This window comes from Rhinatrema bivittatum, chromosome 11, assembly GCF_901001135.1.
Source record: "Rhinatrema bivittatum chromosome 11, aRhiBiv1.1, whole genome shotgun sequence".
NCBI classification, from domain to species: domain Eukaryota; kingdom Metazoa; phylum Chordata; class Amphibia; order Gymnophiona; family Rhinatrematidae; genus Rhinatrema; species Rhinatrema bivittatum.
This window is the reverse complement of record NC_042625.1, coordinates 21,677,980-21,689,981: the sequence shown is the minus strand read 5'-3', so window position 1 is coordinate 21,689,981 and position 12,002 is coordinate 21,677,980. Positions and strand designations below refer to the sequence as shown.

Here is a 12,002-nt window from a genome sequence, read left to right as displayed (position 1 = left end):
AGTGGCTGTTACTAGCCTTAACAGAAACATGGGGGTAACCTACATGGCAAAATATATTGGATCCAGCTATGAAAATATAACAGGGTAAATTGTAATTTTTAACTTTATAGTGACCTCATATCGTGCCGCTAGGGGCTACAAGCTTTTTGAATGAAGCTCTAGAGAGTGCTAGGGCTTTTTTTAATCATTGGTCACTATGAAAGTCAATGTTTCTTCAATCTGAAGCTATCATGCACTTATCTGTATAGTAGGTTAAAGTCCACCTTTAGGTCGAACTTCTGAATGGTCTTAGTAGTAATGCCAGTACATGTGCAGTCCACAATCAGGTTGAGCTGGGCTTTTTGATGAAAAGTCTTATCCTGTCTGACACTGCAATATTTCGGAGGTCACTCCTTCTTCAGGAAACAGACAATGCTTGACGCTGGCAAGGAGCGACTGGTGGACAACCTAAAAAGATGTGCAGCAGAAACCCTTTAAAAGATGAATAACATCTATATACGGAGGCACACCAAGTTTGGGAAGACACTTACTTAGTCTATGTAGAACGGTCAATGCGTTATCAGGACCAAGACTTCATTACCGCTGGAAAAATAGAAACGAGCCAACGTCTTGATATTACTTTCTCTAAAATGTCTTAAGTTGTGTTATTGTCTAATGAACTCAAAACTTACATGTGCGGTGAAGAAAGTCTACCTGCTACATCTGATGAGTTCAACATTGACAAATGCCCACTGAAAAACGCTGCCATTTATACAAGAGGGATCCTGCCGACTTTCAAAATTGACAGGCTTAAAAGGCAGCCCTGCTAGTGGAAATGAATTGACATTAACTGCAGAAGACTCAGAAATCATACAGGATCTAGCACAGTCAGTATTGAATGCATCTAGTATACGTCATGAAAAGGCCATTTTGAAATACTTGAAACTTGACAGACAGATGTGAGGTCTGTGAGGGAAGTACGTGTATCCAAAAAAGGTTATATACGTCATGAAGAGGCCATTTTGAAATACTTGAAACTTGACAGATGGATGTGACGTCTGTGCGGGAAGTACGTGTATCCAAAAAAGGTTATAAACGTCATGAAAAGGCCATTTTGAAATACTTGAAGCTTGACAGACGGATGTGACGTCTATGTGGGAAGTACGTGTATCCAAAAAAGGTTATATACGTCATGAAGAGGCCATTTTAAAATGCTATGTTGAAGGTACGTGTATCCAAAAACGGGTATATACATCATATAGAGGCCATTTTGATGTTGGGACATTACCACATTGTCAAATTAGAGAATACCATTCAACTTTTTCATTCAGTCCAAGCGGTTCAATACACTGTAGGCGGTGGATCCACTGATTCTCTTTAAAGTTGAGAATCGATTGTCTGTCCCCTCCACGCCATGAGGGGGGGACATGCTTAAAAATTAACCATTTGAAATCTTCAAAAGAGTGATTCGCAGTAACACAATGGTGCACAATAGGTGCTTTTAAATCCCTATTTTTGACACGACTTTTATGCTCAGTCAGTCGTGTCCGTATCTTCCGCTTTTTGCGGCCCACATAAGTCTTAAAACAAGGGCATTGTAAGCCATAGATCACAAAATTAGTATTACAGTCAATATCTTGTTTTCTATACAGTTTTATCCCTCTTAGAATCAACCCATTCTATACCAGTATATGCCTGAGCGCAAAAGGTACATTTACCACATTGGATTTGTCCTACCAAACTATCAGCTGGTTTGGTCTGAAAAGAAGCCCTGACCACATGTTGCTTAATATTAGTGCCCCTTGAATAAGCAAACATGGGGGGTGACTGAAAAATGGAGTGTGGGCTTAATACGTGCCAATTTTGTTGAATGACTTGCTTGATTTGTTGAGTTAATACGGTATGTTGTAGTACACATATGAGATAGGGAGTTGTGTCTGTATTCTAACAGTTGTTCATGGTCAGAGAACATGGTTCTTTTAAATGCACGGTTGATTTTGTAATTAGGATATCCTCTTTCACGAAATCTGTATCCTAATGATGATGCCTGATTCAAAAAACTCCTGTTTATCAGAGCAGATCCTGCGTGAAAGGGGATATCCTAACTACACAATCAACCATGCATTTAAAAGAGCCATGTTCTCTGACCATGAACAACTGTTAGAATACAGAAACAGGACAAAAACTTCCAATCTCATATGTGTACTACAACATACCGTATTAACTCAACAAATCAAGCAAGTTATTCAATGAAATTGGCACGTATTAAGCCCACACTCCATTTTTCAGTCGCCCCCCATGTTTGCTTATTCAAGGGGCACTAATATTCAGCAATATGTGGTCAGGGCCTCCTTTCAGACCAAACCAGCTGAAAGTTTGGTAGGACAAACCCAATATGGTAAATGTACCTTTTGCGCTCAAGCATATACTGGTATAGAATGGATTGGTTCTAAGAGTGGGATAAAAGTGTATAGAAAACAAGATGTTGACTGTAATACTAATTTTCGGGCCGATTCAGTAAAGTGCGCGGGAGAGCGGGTGAACGCCCGCTCTCTCGGCACGTGCACAGGCCACTTGTCTGTGCGCGCGATTCAGTATTTAAATTAGGTCCGGTGGTAGAAACGGGCAAAAGGAGGCGCTAAGGACACTAGCGCGTCCCTAGCGTCTCCTTTTGGCCCGGAGCGGCGGCTGTCAGCAGGTTTGACAGCCGACGCTCAATTTTGCCGGCATCGGTTCTCAAGCCCGCTGACAGCCACGGGCTCAGAAACCGGACACTGGCAAAATTGAGCGTCTGGTTTTTGACCCGACAGCCACCGGCCAACTTCAAAATTTTTATTTTTACTTTTTTTACCCTTCGCTATGATATTAAGTCGAAGGGTGCACAGAAAAGCAGTTTTTACTGCTTTTTTGTGCACGTTCCCGGTGCCTGAAGAAATTAGCGCCTACCTTTGGGTAGGCGCTAATTTCTGAAAGTAAAATGTGCAGCTTCACTGCACATTTTACTTACTGAATCGCGCGCGAATACCTAATAGGGCCATCAACATGCATTTGCATGTTGAGGGCGCTATTAGGTTTGGCGGGTTAGACGCGCGTTTTCCGCCCCTTACTTAATTGCGATGGCGAAGGTACAGAGAAGGGCTACCAAAATGATAAGGGGAATGGAACAACTCCCCTATGAGGAAAGACTAAAGAGGTTAGGACTTTTCAGCTTGGAGAAGAGACGACTGAGGGGGGATATGATAGAGGTGTTTAAAATCATGAGAGGTCTAGAACGGGTAGATGTGAATCGGTTATTTACTCTTTCGGATAGTAGAAAGACTAGGGGGCACTCCATGAAGTTAGCATGGGGCACATTTAAAACTAATCGGAGAAATTTCTTTTTTACTCAACACACAATTAAACTCTGGAATTTGTTGCCAGAGGATGTGGTTAGTGCAGTTAGTATAGCTGTGTTTAAAAAAGGATTGGATAAGTTCTTGGAGAAGTCCATTACCTGCTATTAAGTTCACTTAGAGAATATCCACTGCCATTAGCAATGGTAACATGGAATAGACTTAGTTTTTGGGTACTTGCCAGGTTCTTATGGCCTGGATTGGCCACTGTTGGAAACAGGGTGCTGGGCTTGATGGACCCTTGGTCTGACCCAGTATGGCATTTTCTTATGTTCTTACTGAATAAGGGGTAAGGGAAAACACACGTCCAATGGCACGGTACTGTATTGGCCCGTTTGTGTTCTATGGCTTACAATGCCCTTATTTTAAGACATATGTGGGCTGCACAAAGCCTCATCATGACGTATATAACCTGATAACGCATTGACCGTTCTACATAGACTAAGTAAGTGTCTTCCCAAACTTGGTGTGCCTTCGTATATAGATGTTATTCATCTTTTAAAGGGTTTCTGCTGCACATCTTTTTAGGTTGTCCACCAGTTGCTCCTTGCTAGCATCAAGCATTGTCTGTTTCCCTGAAGGAGTGACCTCCGATCATTGCAGTGTCGGACAGGATAAGACTTTTCATCAAAAAGCCCAGCTCGACCTGATTGTGGACTGCACATGTACTGGCATTACTAAGACCATTCAGAAGTTCGACCTAAAGGTGGACTTTAACCTACTATACAGATAAGTGCATGATAGCTTCAGATTGAAGAATCATTGACTTTTATAGTGACCAATGATTAAAAAAAGCCCTAGCACTCTCTAGAGCTTCATTCAAAAAGCTTGTAGCCCCTAGCGGCACGATATGAGGTCACTATAAAGTTAAAAATTACAATTTATCCTGTTATATTTTTATAGCTGGATCCAATATATTTTGCTATGTACTAGTTCCTAGCTATCTCTGGATCTTTAGTTGTTGTGGTAACCTACATGGAGCAGCAGTTACTACCCTAAACAGTAACATGGGGGTAACTTGCACGGGGAGGCAGTTACTATCCCCAACAGAAACATGGGGGTAACCTGCAAGGAGCGACAATTACTACCCTTAACAGAAACATGGGGGTAACCTGCACGGAGCAGCAGTTACTACCCTTAACAGAAACATGGGGGTAACCTGCACGGAGCAGCAGTTACTATCCTTAATAGAAACATGGGGGTAACCTGCACAGGGCAGAGTTACTGTCTTTAACAGAAACATGGGGGAAACCTGCACAGAGTGGCAGTTACTATCTGTAACAGAAACATGGGGGTAACCTGCATGGAGCGGCAGTTAGTACCTTGCTGGGCAAACTAGATGGACCATTTAGTCTTTTTCTGTCATAAGAACATAAGAAATTTCCTTGCTGGGTCAGACCAAGGGTCCATCAAGCCCAGCATCCTGTTTCCAACAGAGGCCAAACCAGGCCACAAGAACCTGGCAATTACTCAAACACCAAGAAGATCCCATGCTACTGATGCAATTAATAGCAGTGGCTATTCCCTAAATAAACTTGATTAATAGCTGTTAATGGACTTCTCCTCCAAGAACTTATCCAAACCCTTTTTGAACCCAGCTATACTAACTGCACTAACCATATCCTCTGGCAACAAATTCCAGAGCTTAATTGTGCGTTGAGTGAAAAAGCTCTTGTATCTTACAGACCTCCTTACTGTCCTACAGGCTTCTATTTTTCTGATTATTGTAATAGTCTCTACATGGGCCTTCCTGTTTCAGCACTTAAACCACTAAAACGTATTACCAATTGAGCTCCATATGTGTGACTCTGTTAAAACTTTTAGAGGGCTTTTAAAAACCTTTTTATTTAAGTTGGCATATATGTAATTTTATTTAGTTCTATTTTTTGATGTTTTGCTTTATTCCAACTATATTTATTTTATAGACCTGTTCAGTGTTAGGCGTGCATAAAAACGTGTGTCCAAACTGGGCACCTGTTTTTTTAATACGCACACAGCCAAGTCTCCTGGGTGCTTGATGCAGTATGAAAATGAGGTGCCACGCTAAAAAGGATGTGCTAGGGATCAATTGTGCGTCCCTAGAGCATCCTTGGCATTCGGCGTCCTGGAGACGTGGCTGTACGCACAACCACAAGTTAGGAAAATGGATCTCAATTCAGGAGCGTGCGTTTTCCTTTTCCGCACACAGGTGCACATGCTCCCTCTCTCTCATACACAAACTCACACGCCCTCTCACCCAGGCCTCTTCCTCTAATGAAATCGGGGGGGCAGTGGCATCCTCCTCACTCAGGCTGATGCACTGCTTCTTCCAGACTTCAACTGCCGGTGGGTTGGGGTGCTCCTGCGGCCCAATGGACCAGTCCTCATCTTCGGCGCGGGCGATTCTGGGGGGGCGCCAGCGGCCCAATGGACCTCTTCTTTGCCACTGAGAAAGGACGCTCTGCTCTGCCTTAAGCACGTGGTCCGATGGCACTTTTCTGTCTTCCTTCCAAGCAGGGCCCAGCTACGTGCAATTTCATCCAGGCCTGCTTCTGCAGCAGGGCCTGGAGTTTTCAGGAGATGCACCTTCTCTTTTGTAATACACACTCCACAGCCACAGAAATTTCCCCAAGAGTGGGTGCACAGCACAGCTAGAGCATTTCCCCTTGCAATTCCCCCTACAAACAAAATATATTCAGAATCAGATGTCACCTCAGTAATAGCAATCACACACTCTCTCCACTAAAAGACCCCTTTGTGAAGTAACACACAACCCTGCAGAAAAGAAACTGGAAAAAAGCACAAAAAAAGGCCCCAAGTCCCCAGAAGCAGCAAAGACTTTGACCTATTTGGGGTCTAAGTACAGGCCTCTATTAATAATCCTGGCCAATCACCATTGGTTGGGGGTGTGGTCTGTGCCAACCCGCTGCTGTCTCATTTGTTCAGCTGCTTCTTCTGGCTCCAGAAATTGCCAAGCCTCTATTCTTGAAGGACAGGAATAGATGAAGTCGGACTGGGAAGCAGAGTGGCTCTTTTCTGCTCTCTCCTCAGTCTGCTTCAGACTCAGTCCTTCCTCTCTTCTTCCCAGCACCTTGGCTGACAGGGGAGGAGCTGCAGCAAGCTGTCCTCTGTTGTTTGACATTTGGGGTCTGTCCAATGCTTTTACATCATCTACACTGTATTTACATCTGTATTGACCAAGACTGGATAGAAATAGTTTGATGCAGATTGCAGAGGAATAATAGTAATAGGTAGTTCAACAGCACCAGCGGCCTGTTCTTACAGCAGCCAAGAACACTTACCATCTAGTTCATGTTATTCTAGTTATTAATTTATTTGTAATTATCTACAAATTTTATTGTAAGTCATCTGAGCATTTCCTTAATATGCCGACTAATCAAATTGGAATTGTTTTGAATAACTCTTCAATATTAAATAAGCCCCATCTCTCTTCGGGCAAACAGATCAGGCTGATAATTTTGTGCAGGAATGTGAAAGGTGTTGTTGACTTGGCGCATGCGCTGTTTGATGCTCCGCCCTCCCCCTTCCGCTTTCCGTCGCTGCGAGCGCCTCCGGGTCTCCGTACTTGTAGTTTGCCGGTTCCGGCTTGCGTGGGGCGGACTGGCGGCAGGAAGATGTCCGAGGCCGGGAAAGCGCCTGTGACCGTGAGCGACGTGCAGCAGCTGGTGAAGAGGAAGGACGAGCTGGAGGGGCAGATTAAAGCCTACTACGAAGTGCTGGAGGATGTGAGTGTTGCTGCCGGCCTTGACCTGTGACTAAGCAGAAGAAAAACGGAATCTGCGGGTGCTGAGATAAAGAAGGAGCCACGCGCGACGTGGGCCAGGAGCTCCCGAGCTGGGCTTTTGGGCACTCCTGGCCTTTGAAGGGGGTGCGTCAAGTGGCCCACGGATTTGGGGCCCGCAAAGAATCCAGCTTCCCCCTCCCCCCACGGATTTGCGCAGTCACTTTCCTCCGCCCTTCCCTGTAGTTATTTCTCTGCCAGATGTTTGTGCAGGCGACTGAGCAGTTGAGGCTGGAAGAGTCGGTACATCCGAGCGTTGCTGGCTCTCCCTCAGGCTCCAGCTTTCTACAGTTATTTTTGAGAGGCGAGGGTGGTCACCAAAAATAATTCTACACTTTCTAGGCTCATAGTACCATCGCAAACTCCTGGTGTATTAGAGGTTTTATGAATTTGTAGTTTTATTACATTTCGTTTATATATTTTGTATCATTTTCTTGTGATTTTTTTTTTTATCTGGAAGGTGGTAAATATTTGAAATAAATGCTTATTGCCTTTAAAAAAATGTACATAATACAGTTTATTAGGTGCAATTTAAAACATGAATTAACCTCTTTCTTGTAAAAATAAGATTCTATTATTCATGTAGTATTGAGCAATAGTGTTGTTAAGAAGTAGAAAGTGTATACTCCCACTGGGTGTATACGTGTGGAAGAGGTGTTCTTGTACCTATGGGCAGGCCTTCCGACTGACTGGAGCCTAGGTGCCTGTCCTCTCCCTGCAGCACTGATTCTCACTTCTGCTCAAGATGTCAGCCCCTATTGCCAGCTCTCAGCACTTCTTTCTGCCCCTCATCTATTGCAGGGTGCCATTTCTGTGATGAGAACTTCAGCTGACCCTTGCCCCCAGCATACCCCAAAGTATAATCCTGGACCTCTGTGAGTTTAGGAGCTGAAACATGGTTTACATAGTTGGATAGACATGACATAACCATATGTTCTTTGACTGAGGGTTTCACAATTCCAGTTGTTACTCAGGCCCGTACTGAAAGCATGAGTGTAGACTATTGTTTATCATTAAAGCCTCAGATTAGCAAAGTGCAGACTTTGTCCTTATTTTCAGGAAAAAGATTTAAAAACTGTGATACATTCACTGGTTCTCTCATCCTTGGACTACTGTAATGCCTTATATTGGTCTTCTCCAGTCCTCTAGTAAGGCACTGCAGTTGTCCTGCTGCTAGGGCAGTCTCTGGAGTCTCTATTTATCTGGCTAACTTAGCTGCTCGATAGGTTTATTTGGACGTAACTGGATAAGTTTTCAACCAGCAGGATTTTCAAATCCTGGTGTTTATTCAGCTAAGTGCCAAACTTAGCCAGACAATATAGACCTCATTATCTTTAAGAAAGTGCCATTAAAAAGAGTAACTTAAACCAGATTTGGATTATAGACCTCATTATCTTTAAGAAAGTGCCATTAAAAAGAGTAACTTAAACCAGATTTGGATTTGTTTAAATAGCATTGTTTAGAGACACCTGGTTTGCAGAGAAATAAAATAAAGGTTAAACACACAAAATAAAAAAAAATAACATAAGTAATCCTTTTTTACTGTACTAAACTATTAGTATTTGAGAGCTAGTGCTCTCTCTCCTCTTCAGGTCAGAATTCAAATGAGCAAAAGATGACCTGAAAAAAAAAATTGTTGGCTCTCGAAAGTTAGTTAAAGAATGTATTACATTAGTCCAATAAAAAGGGATCGCTTTATGTTTTATTTCTTTGTTTTTATTTGTTTATCTTTATTTCTGTGCATTCAGGTGGATGAAAATGGCAGTCAAATTGTGCTAACCTGGTTGCAGTTAAACACTGAGGAATGTCAGAATCTAACATTTGCTGCAAAGATTTTTAAATGGGCTAATTAATGAGGCCATCCATTTATTTAACATTTAATTTAGGAATATTCTGAGCTATAAGCAGAAGGTCATAGGTTGAGTACAGGTATAAGAATCTCTTAAGGGCCATGTCTACTAAGTGTTTTCCCATAGACACTAAATGGAAGAAAACCCTTTAGTACGTCTGATCCTAAATGCGCTATTTTAAGCAAGTTTCTTTTTCATAGTAGAAGAATCCTTTGTGTTATTACTGTAGCACAACTCGCATAGGTACCTTGTGCAAGGCCTTTTATTGTGGTGGCAGTTACAAGATAAAGTGCTCAGCATTTGGCCATACATCTAATGGCTAAGATTAAGAGGGACCTGCCATAGGAAGGCCCTCTCGGTCCAATGGAGGTGTGAAAAATGTATTATTTGGAATAACAGTTGTGTGCACTTGTATGTTTATCAGTTACACTGAAAAATTTCTCCTTTTACAGCAAAAAGGAGTGGGCATGGATGGGCCTCTGATTGATAGTGAAGGATATCCACGCTCAGATATTGATCTATATCAAGTTCGTACTGCCAGGCACAGCATTATCTGTAAGTAATTCTGTGAGCTTTCTTTTGAAGAGTTGCTGATACATGAGGCCTTTTAAGTGCTCGAAGCATTTTTCTCCATAGGCATTAAGGGCTTGGCTCATTAAGCCTTTTTCCCCATACACACAGAATAGGATAAAACCCTTAGTGAATCATTCCCTGCATGGGAGAAACCTTGTAGTACACTCCAGGCTTTTGTGTAGAAATTACGATCCTCAGGCTTGGAATGGTTTTGGTTTGTGTATATTCTATGAACTGTTTTCCACGCTGTTCATTGTCGTTTTTTCCCTAGGTCTGCAAAACGATCATAAGGCCATCATGAAAGAAATAGAAGAGTCGCTTCATCAGCTGCACGCTCGCGAGAAGGAGAAGCGAGAAAAGGATGAGGCGGAGGCTCGAGCAGAGGCCATGACCCAGAGCCTGCCGCCTGCCTTTGCCAAAGTGGATGCTGTCACTGCAGGTTCTCCTGCTAGCACGTCGGTAAAACTCTTAACAGTAACTTAAAAGAGCCTAGAAGCCAATGCAGTATCCTCTTGTTAAAAACGTGCGCTCAGTTCGGACGCATGTTCTTTGAACGCCCGCACATCAACTTCTCCTGGTGCTCAATGCAGTAGACAAATGAGCTGCCACACTAATAGGGATGCGCAATGGATAATTTGTGCGTGCCTAAGGCTCTGCATTGGGCGCCCAGGAAAGTGTCTGTGTGTCTGTAACAACCTGTAACAACCTGGCCAGACCTCCCTCCCCACCCCACCCCCCCGGCAGGACTGTTCCTGATTGGTCCTCCTCACTGACACCTGTTAATGAAAGGACCCAATCCCCTTTCAGGACAGCCTTCTGAAAGGGGATTGGTCCTTTCATTGACATGTGACAGTGAATGGAGCAAGCGGCAGTAAGTGCCTGACACTTAATATTAAGTTATCCACTCTTTCAATTGGGCCAGATGTTGGGGATGCTGCTTTCTGTGGTTCCTCTTACTGTATCACGATGATCCTAATAGGAGGAATCACAGAAAGCAGGATTTATTTATTTTTTTTGGGAGCTCTTGAACGCGGCATGCTTTAATGCCTGCTTCTGGGCATTAAAATGGGTGCCTTGGCTGCGTGGCAATTCTTGGAATTGCAGGGTAATAGCTAATAGCCTCATCTATATGGAATTTACATGTCATGAGCGCTATTAGCTATGTGCTCAATTGGACGCGCTTTTTGGATGCGCTAATCCCCGTATTGAATCGGGTGTAAATCTAGCACATCCGAAATGTGCATCCAACCGCATGTTAAGCAGCACGCTGACCTACGTGCCTGATATTGCATCAGCCTGCTAATGCTTTCTACAGAAAGTCATAGCTGTTTCTGCATCCCTCTACTGGGTATGGTGTTCTGTAACTCTGGAGAATTCTCCAGCCCATCAAACCCATCGGATACCGGTTAGACCACTGGTTTTATGCCTTAGTTTAAATTTGTTCTACCTGCAGCAGCACTGATTTACTCCTGACTGACTCCTCTCAGTACTTTGCATGGATTGCCTATAACAGTATTGTGCAAGAGTGCCCTCTGTGTTGTATTTGAGGATTGCTGACCTGAAGAGAGAGACTGGACCAGGGTTACATTTTATATCTTTCTCTTGTAATGCACAATTTTGTCACTTAATGTTGGCCCAAGCCTTTGAGTGAGTCATATGATAACTGATTTACCTTTGTTTTTTGCTTGCTGTCGTTAACTTAGAAAAGAGACATGAGGGGGGTGGGGGATATGATAGAGGTCTTGAAAATCATGAGAGGTCTAGAATGGGTAAATGTGAATTGGTTATTTACTCTTTCAGATAATAAAAGGACTAGGGGGCAATCGTAAATGTTTTAAATGTAGAGCATTTAAAACTAATCGGAGAAAGTTCTTTTTCACTCAACGCACAATTAAACTCTGGAATTTGTTGCCAGAGGATGTGGTTAGTGCAGTTAGTATAGCTGTGTTTAAAAAAGGATTGGATAAGTTCTTGGAGGAGAAGTCCATTACCTGCTATTAATCAAGTTGACTTAGAAAATAGCCACTGCTATTAATTGCATCAGTAGCATGGGATAGACTTAGTTTTGGATACTTTCCAGGTACTTAAGGCCTGGATTGGCCACTGTTGGAAACAGGATGCTGGGCTTGATGGATACTTGGTCTAACCCAGTATGGCAGTTTATGTTCTTTGTTTGCCTTTATTTGTTCTTTGGTTAATATTATATTGGGAATTGTATAGTGCTTAGCAGATCCCAGTGGGGAGATCTATTCCTCATCGCTCACCTCCAGAAGTAAAAGTGGTGATCCCTTAGAGCAGCGATTTTCAACCAGTGTGTTGCCAAGCCCCGGCAGGTGTGTCGTGTCTTCTGGTGTCCCACTGCCCCGTTGTACTTTCCTTCTCCCTTTTTCTAGCCCCTGCATGCCAAATGGAAGCCTCCTTTCTTCC

General features: G+C 43.1%; 1 protein-coding gene across 2 annotated transcripts in view; it reads left to right on the top strand.

The window, feature by feature from the left end:
* Positions 1 to 6,886: 6,886 nt before the first annotated feature.
* Positions 6,887 to 12,002, top strand: part of PSMD9 (proteasome 26S subunit, non-ATPase 9) — a 29,347-nt gene continuing 24,231 nt past the window's right edge. The window contains exons 1-3 of one of the 2 annotated variants that reach the window (XR_003859187.1): positions 6,887 to 7,096; positions 9,455 to 9,557; positions 9,847 to 10,034. Coding sequence is in view for 1 of the 2 variants with exons in the window: in XM_029619640.1 (XP_029475500.1) it covers positions 6,986 to 7,096; positions 9,455 to 9,557; positions 9,847 to 10,034 (402 nt within the window). In the remaining variant the exon portion in view is untranslated. The remainder of the gene's footprint in view (positions 7,097 to 9,454; positions 9,558 to 9,846; positions 10,035 to 12,002) is intronic. The other variant, XM_029619640.1, reaches the window with a different exon arrangement.